Raw genomic sequence first — 13,493 nt, forward strand, 5'->3', positions numbered from 1 at the left:
GAGTGAGGCCATTCGGCCCATCGTGCCTGTGCCGGCTCTTTGAAAGAGCTCTCCAATTAGTCCCACTTCCCCCTGCTCTTTCCCCACAGCCCTGCACATTTTCCCTTTTCACGTATTTATCCAATTACCTTTTGGAAAGTCACTATTGAATCTGCTTCCACCGCCCTTTCAGGCAGCGCATTCCAGATCACAACAACTCGCTGCGTAAAAATAAAATTTCCTCATCTCCCCTCTGGTTCTTTTGCCAATCACCTTAAATCTGTGTCCTCTGGTTACTGACCTTTCTACCAGTGGAAACAGTTTCTCCTTATCTAATCTATCAAAACCCTTCATGATTTTGAATGCCTCAATTAAACCTCTTAACCTTCTTTGCTCTAAGGAGAACAACCCCAGCTTCTCCCGTCTCTCCACGTATCTGATGTCCCTCATCCCTGGTACCATTCTAGTAAATCTCCTCTGCGCCCTCTGTCGGTAATATTAAAAATAATGTGAAGTTGTTTTGGGATCCAGTATGTGAGTAATTTGCGACATGTGGTGAGTGTAGTGAGCTCGGGAGGAGGTGAGTTTAGACCCGAGGCCCCCAAAGTCCTCCACCACTGGGGCATTTCCTCCATGGCCTTGCCCCCTCACGCCATCCGACCTCTGCAATCTCCACCGCATCTCCCCCTCTCCGCACTTGTCCAACTTCAGTTGGCTATACGCTTCATCCCTTCCCCCCCCACCCACCATCTCCCCAGGCCTCCATTGGTGGTGCAAACCCCCTGCCATCACACGCCCACACTCAGAACGACACAAAAGATCCCACAGCCATAGAATCATAGAATGGTTACCGCACAGAAGGAGGCCATTCGTCCTGTGCCGACTCTCTGCAAGAGCACCTCAGCTAGTCCCACTCCCCCGCCCTTTCCCTGTAGCCCTGCAATTCTTTTTCCTTCAGATACTTGTCCAATTCCCTTTTGAAAGCCGTGTTTGAATCTGCCTCCACCACCCTTTCGGGCAGCGCATTCCAGATCCTAACCACTCGCTGAGTAAAAAAGTTTTTCCTCATGTCGCCTTTGGTTCTTCTGCCAATCACCTTGAATCTGTGTCCTCTGGTTCTCGACCCTTCCGCCAATGGGAACAGTTCCTCTCTACACTGTCTAGACTCCGCGTGATTTTGAACACCTCTATCAATACTCCTTTTGCAAATCACTATTTCGAAGAACATAATCATTAGGAGCAGGAGTCGGCCATTCGGCTCCTCGAGCCTGCTCTGCCATTCAGTAAGATCATGGCTGATCTTCAAGCTCAGCTCCACTTTCCCGCCCGATCCCCATATCCCTGGATTCCCCTAGAGTCCAAAAAAAAGAGCAATGGGAGTTCTGGCCAAATATTTATCCCTCAACCAACTTCACTAAAAAAAACATCGTCATTATCACATTTAGATTTTGGGAGCTTGCCGTGAGCAAATTGGCTGTTTCCTACATTACAACAGTGTAGCTGTGAAGCGCTTTGGGACGTCCTGAGGTTGTGAAAGGCGCTGGAGAAATGCAAGTTCTTTCCTTGGAAAAATGCCAAGCTGGCATCTGGTAAACTCCAGTCACAAGATTCACCCGTGGTGAGGGTGAGGGGAAACCGTGCGGGCGAGAGGCTCCAGCAGCTCACACCCTCCACTGCCCTGTGCAAACAAGGGACAGGTGCAGGAATGATCATCAGACCCTTTCCTAAACCCCAGGATTGATCCTGGGAGACCTTTTAACGATTGAACCTCGGGACGGAGATAGTCCAGTTGTGGAGAGCTGCCTTGTAAGCAAGGCTATGCGCAGGCACCAGTCCAGCTTCCAGAAGTGCTCAGAGCAGGCTCCTGCCTTTTAAATGCTTTGTCCAGTCAGGTCCCGGACTGGGGAATGGATACAGGAAAGAGACTTGCATTTCTATAGCACCTTTCACAACCACAAGACGTCCCGAAGTGCTTTTGAAGTGCAGACACTGTTGTAATGTGGTGGCTAATTTGCGCACAACAAGCTCCCACACACAGTAATGTGATAAATGACCAGATCATCTGTTTTAGTGATGTTGGTTGAGGGATAAATATTGGCCAGGACACCGGGGAGAACTCCCCTGCTCTTCTTCGAAATAGTGCCGTGGGATCCTTTATGTCCACCTGAGAGGGCAGACGGGGCCTTGGTTTAACATCTCATCCGACAGTGCCGCACTCCCTCAGTACTGCACAGCATTGTCATTCTAGATTGTTGTGCTCAAGTCTCTGGAGTGGGACTTGAACCCACAGTCTGTAGCCAGATAACCAGTGCAGACTTTGAATCCTACAGCTCTGTTTATTTATCTTTTTTGTGTCTGTGTGTCTTCAACCATTTAATAAATTTGTCCAATCTTTTAATTCATTTTTTGCAAACTTGCTGCCCGGTTAAGTCAGTCCAGGTGGCAGCTTGAGACGGCGGGTGTGGGGTGTGGGGGAGGTGTGCACATGCGCAGGAGTAAGGGTGTGTGTTCACGCGCGTGTGTAAACCAACACAAGGGATTGAACGCCGCTGAAATGCTCTGTACAGTTTAAATGTTTATTTTGTTCAATAAAGCCTAATAAATATTAGAATGTGCTTTTACTGACACTGTCTCCCTGGTAGTTTTAGAATCTGATGGGGGAGGGGAGTTCCTGACACCCCCATAGAACATTCTTACAAATGTCAGACAGGGTGAATGATCAGTTAAAAGGTCACAATTCATTTGTACTTAGTGTCTCACTGTTTAAGCACACAAAAGATTTCTCGGACCGAGTCATCGCGGGCAAGGCCGGCATTTATTGCCCATCCCCAGTTGCCAAGGAGTGGGTGAGCTTTCTTGAACCGCTGCAGTCCATGCGGTGCTCAAATCCCTCTGTGGCCTCGCTCCCTCCCTATCTCCGTAACCTTCTTCAATCCCTCCGAGCCCTCTGCGCTCCTCCAATTCTGGCCTCTTGTGCGCATCCCCGCTTTTCAATCACTCCACCATTGGCGGCCGTGCCTTCAGCGGCCCGGACCCGAAGTTCTGAAATTCCCTCCCTCAACCTCTCCATGCCTTTACCCCCTTTGAAGACGGTCCTTAAAACCTACCTCTTTGACCAAGCTTTTGGTCACCTGTCCCAAGAGTTCCTTTTACAAGGCTCGGTGTCAAAATGTGTTCGTTTGCAAACTCGTTTCCCGGTTCCAGGATTCTTGCAGGAGAAGAAAGACAGGTGAATTGGGAGTGGAGTAGGACCCAAGTCCCAGAGAGTTGAAGCACAATGTTGCACTGCACCAATTCCCACCCAACACCACATTTATTGCTTTGCTGCCAAATAAAAATCACACCCAACCATCAGCACTGCTGGAGCACGATTTCCAGTCCAAGTTTATTAACATATTGTACACAGCCTCCATGGTGGAGATGCTGAGATATGGAATAGGACGCCGTGTCCCGTTAAGAGGAACAAAAGGAATGTTTATATAAATAACCACCAACGCCACCGACTCCCACAGCAGCTGACCACCCTTGGCGAACAATTAGTGTTTTATCTAGAGCCAGCTTTTGTCTCTTTACCCGTCCTATTACCATCTCGTCTCGTCTTGAATATCTCTTAATGTCTCTTCACCTCTCAGACCTTCCCTTTTGTTCCTTCATCCCCTCCCCCATTTCCCAGCCCCCAAACTGGCCTTTTAATCTGATAGTAAAATACTGCGGATGCTGGAAATCCAAAATAACAACAGAAAACGCTGGAAAAACTCAGCAGGCCAGGCAACATCCGTGGAGAGAGAAATAGAGTCAACGTTTCGGGTCGAAACCCTTCGTCAGAACTGAGGAAAAAAGGCAGGAAATGAAAAGATTAAAAGGCAGTTTGGGGGCTAGGAAATGGGGGAGGGGATGAAAGAAGAGACATTAAGAGATATTCAAGGTGAGATGAGATGGTAATAGGACAGGTAAAGAAACAGACAATGGCTCTAAATGGCCTTTTAATCTGTTTCATTTCCTGCTTTTTTTCCTCAGTTCTGACGAAGGGTTTCGACCCGAAACATTGACTCTATTTCACTCTCCACGGATGTTGCCTGGCCTGCTGAGTTTTTCCAGCGTCTTCTGTTGTTATTTTGGATTTCCAGCATCTGCAGTATTTTGCTGTGGTATTAATGTTTTATAAAAGTTTAGTGTAACTCCCTGGCTTTTGCACTCTTCTGCCACTATTTATACAGTCCTGGATTCCATATGCTTTGTTAACCTGTACATGAGAGTGAAAGGAATAGAAGGACCGGCTAAGTGTTCAGTAGCTATCGAGCTCGATTGGTAATATCATTTACATTTTTTTTTTTAAAACAAGTTACTTGTGTCAGTCCAACTGCTCCTGCAATAACCACTTAAAAATGCCCGACTCCCCAAATCCTGCAATAAGTCCATTTTCCGCCGACCGGGAATTCCATGGGATCGATGCAGGAACAGGACAGCGGGAGGACTGGCTACAAGCGCAGGGAGCAGCCAGAATACACGGCCACAACGAAGACTCAAGTGACTCAACAGAAGTGGAAACTGGATGGCATGGTGTAATTAAGCTGCAATAAAGTGAGTCCTAAACTGTCACCTGAGCAACTGGAAATACTGTAGTTCCAACTGGTCCAAAAGTGGGAGCTTATGGTAAACAGGAGTTAAAGTTTTAACAGGATGGTGGTCTTTTTCGGGGTCGCGTGCTGTGATTTGTAACGTGATGGGTTGAAGTTCCTGCTCCTGCTGTTTACATGCAGTTTCCGGAGGATTTTGTGGGACTGTGAGACAGAATGTCCTTCCTGTGGTCCTCGTACTGTTTCAGCATCTTCTGGAGATCTTGGTCTGCAGGGATCACCTAGAACAGAGTATTAACACAGTGAGAAGGGGATACGCCTCGTACCCCAGAGGGTAAGTTCCGAGACACTCTCCACTCAACACATCCATTGTGCAACACCAGCTCCACCTCGTTACAACCAGCTCCGCTCCACCTCGCTACAACCAGCTCCACTCCACCTCACTACAACCAGCTCCGCTCCACCTATCTACAACCAGCTCCGCTCCACCTATCTACAACCAGCTCCGCTCCACCTCTCTACTTCCAGCTCCGCTCCACCTCGCTACAACCAGCTCCGCTCCACCTCACTACAACCCCCAGCTCCGCTCCACCTCACTACAACCCCCAGCTCCGCTCCACCTCGCTGCAGCCAGCTCCGCTCCACCTCGCTGCAGCCAGCTCCGCTCCACCTCGCTGCAGCCAGCTCCGCTCCACCTCGCTGCAGCCAGCTCCGCTCCACCTCGCTACACCCCCCAGTTCCGCTCGACCTCGCCACAGCCAGCTCCGCTCGACCTCGCCACAGCCAGCTCCGCTCGGCCTCGCCACAGCCAGCTCCGCTCGGCCTCGCCACAGCCAGCTCCGCTCCGCCTCGCCACAGCCAGCTCCGCTCCGCCTCGCCACAGCCAGCTCCGCTCCGCCTCGCCACAGCCAGCTCCGCTCCGCCACAGCCAGCTCCGCTCCGCCTCGCCACAGCCAGCTCCGCTCCGCCTCGCCACAGCCACCTCCGCTCCGCCTCGCCACAGCCAGCTCCGCTCCGCCTCGCCACAGCCAGCTCCGCTCCGCCTCGCCACAGCCAGCTCCGCTCCGCCTCGCCACAGCCAGCTCCGCTCCGCCTCGCCACAGCCAGCTCCGCTCCGCCTCGCCACAGCCAGCTCCGCTCCGTCTCGCCACAGCCAGCTCCGCCTCGCCAGCCAGCTCCGCTCCACCTCGCCACAGCCAGCTCCGCTCCACCTCACAACAACCCCCAGCTCCGCTCCACCTCGCTACAACCAGCTCCGCTCCACCTCACTACAACCCCCAGCTCCGCTCCACCTCGCTACAACCCCCAGCTCCGCTCCACCTCGCTGCAACCAGCTCCGCTCCACCTCGCTACAGCCAGCTCCGCTCCACCTCGCTACAACCAGCTCCACTCCACCGCGCTACAACCAGCTCCGCTCCACCTCGCTACAGCCAGCTCCGCTCCACCTCGCTACAGCCAGCTCCGCTCCACCGCGCTACAACCAGCTCCGCTCCACCTCGCTACAGCCAGCTCCGCTCCACCTCGCTACAGCCAGCTCCGCTCCACCTCGCTACAACCAGCTCCGCTCCACCTCGCTACAACCAGCTCTGCTCCACCTCGCTACAACCAGCTCCGCTCCACCTCGCTACAACCCCCAGCTCCGCTCCACCTCGCTACAACCAGCTCCGCTCCACCTCGCTACAACCAGCTCCGCTCCACCTCGCCACAGCCAGCTCCGCTCCACCTCGCTACAGCCAGCTCCGCTCCACCTCGCTACAACCAGCTCCGCTCCACCTCGCTACAACCAGCTCCGCTCCACCTCGCTACAACCAGCTCCACGCCACCTCATTGAGTGTCTGCTGTGCCTCAGTGGGTCGCACTCTCGCCTCCGAGTCAGAAGGTCGTGGGTTCAAGTCCCACTCCAGGGACTTGAGCACAAAAATCCAGGCTGACACTCCCAGTGCAGTGCGGAGGGAGTGCTGCACTGTCGGAGGTGCCATCTTTCGGATGAGACGTTAAACTGAGGCCCCATCTGCTCTCTCAGGTGGACGTAAAAGATCCCATGGACACTATTTCGCAAAAGAGCAGGAAAGTTATCCCCGGTGTCCTGGTGCCAATATTTATCCCACAATCAACATCCCTAAAACATATCAGGTCATTATCACACTGCTGTTTGTGGGAGCTTGCTGTGCGCAAATTGGCTGCTGCGTTTCCTACATTACAACAGTGACTACACTTCATTGGCTATAAAGCGCTTTGGGACATCATGAAAGGTGCTATATAAATGCAAGTCTTTCTTTTCTTTCCACTCCACCTCATTAGACCTTGTGAGTTAGCAATGCATTTTCCAGTTAAGTTACTCACCAGCACTGGGGCAGGTACTTTGAAGGAAGTCTGTCTGATCAGCCAGTCTTCATAAAGCTGATGAAGAGTTTCCAAATACTCCTGACAAATGGAACACAGCCAGCGGTGAGAACCAACAACAACCACCCCACGAAATGGAAGCAATTTCCCCTACCCACCCTTCTCATTTCCCCCCCCTTCCTCTCCTGCAGGGGCCGAGTCCTCGCTGGGGTGCAGTCCCAGCCAGCATCAGGTGTTCTCTGCTACCTTGCCCGAGTGGCCATTCTTCAAGTTTGTCGGGGAGCTATTCAACTGTTAGGGGCATCACAGCTAAGTCTGCCCCGGTTTTCAACTGACGGCAACACACATACTTCCAGGGGCTGCGATGGGGTGGGGGCTGGGGAGGGGGGCGGCAGATAACGATCTGGAGCATGAACTCTTGGTCACTTCCCTCCCCCCCCCCCACCCCCATCCTTAAGCCCGTGCCTCGAGGCCAATTGTACCTCGTCCCAGAACAGAACTCGGGGCCTCCCTGGTCCATATACTTCATAAGAAAATAAGAAATAGGAGCAGGAGTCAGCTCCGCCATTCAGTAAGATCACGGCTGATCTTCGACCTCAACTCCACTTTCCCGCCCGATCCCCAGATCCTTCGATTCCCCATTACCTCCACCCCTGCCTTAGCATCGCACCAGCTGCAATCTCCTCCAGCTAAACACTGCAGAATGTCTGAACAACTGAGGCCGTTGTCTTCGATCCCCATCGCAAACTCGTACCCTAATTACCGATTCCACCACCTTCCTTAGTCAAAGTCTTCAGCTGAACCAGGCTGTTCGCAAATTCAGCGTCTTATTCAACCCCAAGCTGAGCTTCCAACCTCAAAACCCTCTCCATCCCCGACATTGCCCGCATCCGCCCCTGCCTCAGCCCATCCGCCGCCGACACCCTCATCCCTGCCTTTGCCATCTCCAGACTCGACTATTCCGACGCTCCCCTGGCTGGCCTCCCACCTTCCACTCTCCGTAAACTCGAGCTCATCCAAAACTCTGCTGCCCCCACCCCCCCCGTGTCCTAACTCGCACAGAGTCCCGTTCACCCATCACCCCCCCTGTGCTCGCTGACCTACATTGGTTCCCGGTTCCCCATTACCTCAAATTTAAAATTCTCATCCTTGTGTTCAAATCCCTCCATGGCCTCACACCTCCCTTATCTCAGCCCCGAACACAAACACCCACCGCCACATTCTGTTCTTCTGACCTCTTGTGCACCCTTCCCTTCCTTCATCCCACCATTGGGGGCCATGCCGGCAGCTACCTAGACCCCTCTGGCTCTCCACATCCCTCCTCTTTTTAGACCCTACTTAAAACCCAACTCGTTCAACAAGCCTCTGGTCGACCCCATCTACTCTCACCTTCTTTGACTCATGTCTCTATGAAGAACCTTCAAACAGTCTTTCTACATTAAAAGTCACTGAATGAAATGTATGTCATTGATGTGGGTGGGGACAATCGATGATCAATGATGATACAAATGAGAATGAATAAACAAATGATGAATGAATGAATGATGATAAATGAATGATATTAATGGTTCCTCATCATGAACTCTCTAGCCAGAGGAGATGGCCTTTTCTGTTCACCCCATCCAAACCCTTCATAACTTTCCTTCTCACCAAGGGAATAACTTTCTCCTCATTCCGACACCTGGTTTTCAGTCTCTGGTAACAGGTTTCAGGAGTAGTCTGCAGATACACTGAGAAGGAAGGAGATTGAGGAGTTAAGATTTGTTAGGATCCCCCCCCCCCCCCACTATCAATTCTCTAACAACTGAGTAACAACCCAGCATCGAAGTTCTGACCACGCTCGATCAGCTCCGATGAACGGGTCACATTGTCCGCATGCCCGATGTGAGACTCCCAAAACAAGCGCTCTACTCGGAGCTCCGACATGGCAAGAGAGCCCCAAGTGGGCAGGGGAAATGCTTCACGGACACCCTCAAAGCCTCCTTGAAAAAGTGTAACATCCCCACCGACACCTGGGAATCCCTGGCCCAAGACCGCACAAAGTGGAGGAAAAGCATCCGGGAAGGCGCCGAACACCTCGAGTCTTTTCGCCGGGAGCAAGCGGAAGCCAAGCACAAGGAGCGCACATCAACCCAAGCACCCCACCCACCCGCCCCTTCAACCACCGTCTGCCCCACCTGTGACAGAGACTGTAGGTCCCGCATTGGACTCATCAGTCACCTGCAAACTCATTTTTAATGTGGAAGCGAGTCATCCTCGGTTCCGAGGGACTGCCTAAGAAGAAGAAGTATTCTAATGCTCATTTCCAAATTATATCCTTTTAATATCATAGAATCTTACAGCACAGGAGGAGACCATTCGGCCCATCGTGCCTGTGCCGGCTCTTTGAAAGAGCTCTCCAATTAGTCCCACTCCCCCCTGCTCTTTCCCCAGAGTCCGGCAAATGTTTTCCCTTCAAGTATTTATCCAATTCCCTTATGAAAGTTACTATTGAATCTGTTTCCACCGCCCTTTCAGGCAGCGCATTCCAGATCACAACAACTCGCTGCATAAAAAAAATTCTCCTCATCTCGCCTCTGGTTCTTTTACCAATTATCATAAATCCGTGTCCTCTGGCTCCGGACCCTCCTGCCAGTGGAAACAGTTTCTCCCTATCTACTCTATCAAAACCCCCCACAATTCTGAGCACCTCCATCAAATCTCCCCCAACTCTCTCTGCTCTAAGGAGAAGAAACTCAACTTCTCTTGTCTCTGCACACTGTTCCATAATTGTTCAACATTTGGTTTGCAACTTTTGAATCTCTCTCCCTCCACATACAATACCCAAGACAGATGATGAACATAGGGGCCATAATATGTGTAGATTATAAATACAGGGGTTGCAATATAATGTATATACATTATAGATACAGGAGGCTATTTTTTAAATTCATTCTTGGGATATGGGTGTCACTAGCAAGGCCAGCATTTATTGCCCATCCCTAGTTGCCCTCGAGAACTGCTGCAGTCCGTGTGGTGAAGGTACTCCCACAGTGCTGTTAGGGAGGGAGTTCCAGGATTTTGACCCAGCGACGATGAAGGAACAGCCGATATATTTCCAAGTCAGGATGGTGTGTGGCTTGGCGGGGAACTTGGAGGTGGTGGTGTTATATATGATGTACAATATAGATACTGGGGGTGCTATACTTTGTACATTATAATTACAGGGGTCACAATATAATGTATAAATTATGAATACCAACATTTATGTTCCCTGCCACTTGTCAGCCCAAGCCTGGATTTTATCCAGCTCCTGCTGTAGGCTGGCATGAACTGCTTCATTATCCGAGGAGCTGTGAATGGAGCTGAACACTGTGGAATCATTAGAGAACAGCCCCACCCGTGCCTTTATACTGGAGGGAAGGTCATTGATGAAACAGCTGGAGATGGTTGGGCTGCCATGAGGAACTCCTGCAGCAATGTCCTGGGGCTGAGATGATTGGCCTCCGATAACCACAACCATCTTCCTGTGCGTCAGGTTAGACTCCAGCCAGTGGAGGGTTTCCCCTCTGAATCCCCATCGACCTTTGATGCCGCGCTCAGTCGAATGCTGCCTGGATAGTGGGCACACACTCTCACCTCTCCTGTCCATATTAGAAACATTGACAAGCCATGTGTTTTATAATTACACATAGCAGGACACAATAGCTCGTATAGGGGGAAATACAATGCATTGTGTACATCACAAACACAGGGAATAGAGCCCATTGTGTACATCACAAACACAGGGAATAGAGCCCATTGTGTACATCACAAACACATGGACACTAAATGGCGCTTTGCACTGAAGGGTACAGGCCCCGCCCCCATTCCCGAGCTTACCAATCAAATCGATTGGAATGTTGACGTTCGTCACGATCCAATCAAACCACTCGGACAGCACGGCGTAATCCACAGCGGGCATGATGGACCTGCAATGGGGAGAGACAAGGGTTAATCCATTTTCCTCTGCTGAGGGGAGTGGAGGGGTGGGGGGGGGGTCCAGAACAAGGGCAGCTCACAATCTGAAAATTAGAGCCAGGCCGTTCAGGATCGAAATCAGGAAGCACTTTTTCCCCCACTCACAAAGGATAGTGTTAAAAATAACAACAGAAAATGCTGGAAAAACTCAGCAGGCCAGGCAACATCCGTGGAGAGAGAAATAGAGTCAACGTTTCGGGTCGAAACCCTTCGTCAGAACTGAGAGAAAAGGCAGGAAATGAAACAAAAGGTCAGTTTGGGGGCTGGGAAATGGGGGAGGGGATGAAAGAAGAGACATTAAGAGATATTCAAGGTGAGACGAGATGGTAATAGGACAGGTAAAGAAACAGACAATGGCTCTAGATGAAGTGTGAAATGCGCTGGCAGAGTGAGAGACAGCTGCCATGTGGGAGAGAGGAAAAAGGAAAAGGCACAAACCAAAAGTGTGGATAAAAAATATGAAAATGTAATAGGGGCCGAGGTTATGATCTGAAATTGTTGAACTCGATATTGAGTCCGGAAGGCTGTAAAGTGTCTAATCGGAAGATGAGGTGCTGTTCCTCGAGTTCACGGTGAGCTTCCATGGAACAATGCAAGAGGCCGCGGACGGTGAGGTCTGAGTGGGAGTGGAGCGGTGAATTAAAATGACAGGCGACCGGAAGCTCGGGGTCACCCTTACGGACTGAACGGAGGTGTTCCGCAAAGCGGTCACCCAATCTGCGTTTGGTCTCCCCAGTGTAGAGGAGACCACATCGTGAGCAGCGAATACAGTATACTAGATTGCAAGAAGTACAAGTAAATCGCTGTTTCACCTGGAAGGGGTGTTTGGGGCCCTGGACAGTGGGAAGGGGGGAGGTATAAGGGCAGGTGTTGCATCTCCTGCGCTTGCACGGGAAGGTGCCAGGTGAAGGAGAAGGGGCGCTGGGGGTGATAGAGGATTGGATAGTGTTAATCTGGAACTCTCTTCCCCCAAAATGCTGGCGTCCAACTGGAGATTTCTAGACTGAGATCGACAGACTTTTGCTGGGTAAGGGTATCGTGGGATTATGGAGAAAAGTCGGTAAATGGGGTTGAGGTGCAGATCAGCCATGATCTGACCGAATGGCGGAACAGGCTGAATGGCCCACCCCTGTTCCTATGTTAGATATCACTCTAACACCCCTCCCTGCGGTACGCCCTTGGCTCAAGGGGGAGCGTTCCTGCCTCGCAGTCAGAAGGTGCAGGGCTCGAACCCCCACTCCAGACATTCCCGGCGACTGGAGACCGCGGCTCCGACTCAGAATCTTCTGTTGACATCCAGCGGGATACTCGCGTCCAGCGGGTGATTCCCCCCCCCTCCACCCTCCCATTGTATGGAGTTATGGGAGCCCATCAAACCCTCCCCCATATCGGAATCACAGAAGCAGGCCATTCAGCCCATCGAATCTATGCTGGCGTTTTGCACCACATCAGCTCACCAGTCGAGCCACACTCCCCTGCTCCCTCGCTACATCCTGTGATATTGGAGTCTGAGGGGCAGACATTGCGGGGCATCAGGGATGGGGAGAGTTACCTGGACACTCTGATCCAGGAGGCCGTCACACCCCTTAGGTTAGGTAGTGGTACAGGTCTGGTTAGTGGTCAGGGACATGAGGGTGTGACTGCAACTCAGGCAGGTAAGGGGACCCCAGGTGCAGTGCTGGAGGAGCCTCAGCCTTTGCCCTTGTCCAACAGGTATGAGGTTCTTGCTTCCTGTGTGGATGAGGGAAAAGCCTGCAGGATGGATCAGCAAGCTGACCATGGTGCAGGAGGCCATTCAAGAGGGGGGAGTGAAAGGGACTGTAGTTGTGGTAGGGGACAATATAGTCAGGGGGATAGATACGATTCTCTGCAGCCGCGACCGGGAGTTCCGAAGGTTGTGTTGTCTGCCTGGTGCCAGGGTTAAAGACATCTCCTCGCGGCTGGAGAAGAACTTGGAGTGGGAGGGAGAGGATCCAGTTGCTGTGATCCACGTAGGAACCAACGACATAGGTAGAACTAGGAATGAGGTTCTGCTGAGGGAGTTTGAGGAGCTAGGATCCAAATTAAAACGCAGAACCTCAAAGGTAATAATCTCTGGATTGTTACCTGAGCCACACACCAACTGGCATAGGGATAAGCAGATTAGAAGGTTAAATGCGAGGCTGAAAGTGTGGTGTAGGAGGAAGGGGTTTCAGTTCATGGGGCACTGGCACCAGTACTGGGGAAAGAGAGAGCTGTTCTGTTGGGACGGGCTCCACTTAAACCAGGCTGGGACCAGTGACCTGGAGAACTAAATAACTAGGGCAGGAGACAGGGCTTTAAACTAATGAAGTGGGGGTGGGGAGGATTCAGGAAAGAGTAAATTATAAAGCAGCGAGAGAAATGTCAAGGCTCGAGAGCAGGACAGAGCTTTGGGTAAAATTAAGCAGAGTGGGGCAGGAAGGGGCAGAGAGACTAACAAAGGTAATAGGGCATCAGTGACTAAGGTGACATCAGGGAAAAATAGGAAAAAGTCAAAGCTAAAGGCACAATATCTGAATGCACGAAGCATTTGCAAGAAAATAGATGAATTAATAGGGCAGATAGAAATTAATA

The 13,493-nt window shown here is 51.4% G+C and overlaps 1 protein-coding gene across 1 annotated transcript in view; it reads right to left on the reverse strand.

Annotated features, from left to right (window-relative positions):
* Positions 1-3,334: 3,334 nt before the first annotated feature.
* Positions 3,335-13,493, reverse strand: part of tk2 (thymidine kinase 2) — a 39,502-nt gene continuing 29,343 nt past the window's right edge. The window contains exons 7-10 of the mRNA XM_085991855.1: positions 10,761-10,849; positions 8,550-8,629; positions 6,900-6,980; positions 3,335-4,837 (exon numbers count right to left, since the gene is read on the reverse strand). Coding sequence (XP_085847981.1) covers positions 4,730-4,837; positions 6,900-6,980; positions 8,550-8,629; positions 10,761-10,849 — 358 coding nt within the window. The 3' untranslated portion in view covers positions 3,335-4,729. The remainder of the gene's footprint in view (positions 4,838-6,899; positions 6,981-8,549; positions 8,630-10,760; positions 10,850-13,493) is intronic.

Source organism: Somniosus microcephalus, chromosome 6 (genome assembly GCF_052327205.1).
Source record: "Somniosus microcephalus isolate GS21.2 chromosome 6, FLI_Smic_1.0, whole genome shotgun sequence".
In the NCBI taxonomy this organism is placed as follows: domain Eukaryota; kingdom Metazoa; phylum Chordata; class Chondrichthyes; order Squaliformes; family Somniosidae; genus Somniosus; species Somniosus microcephalus.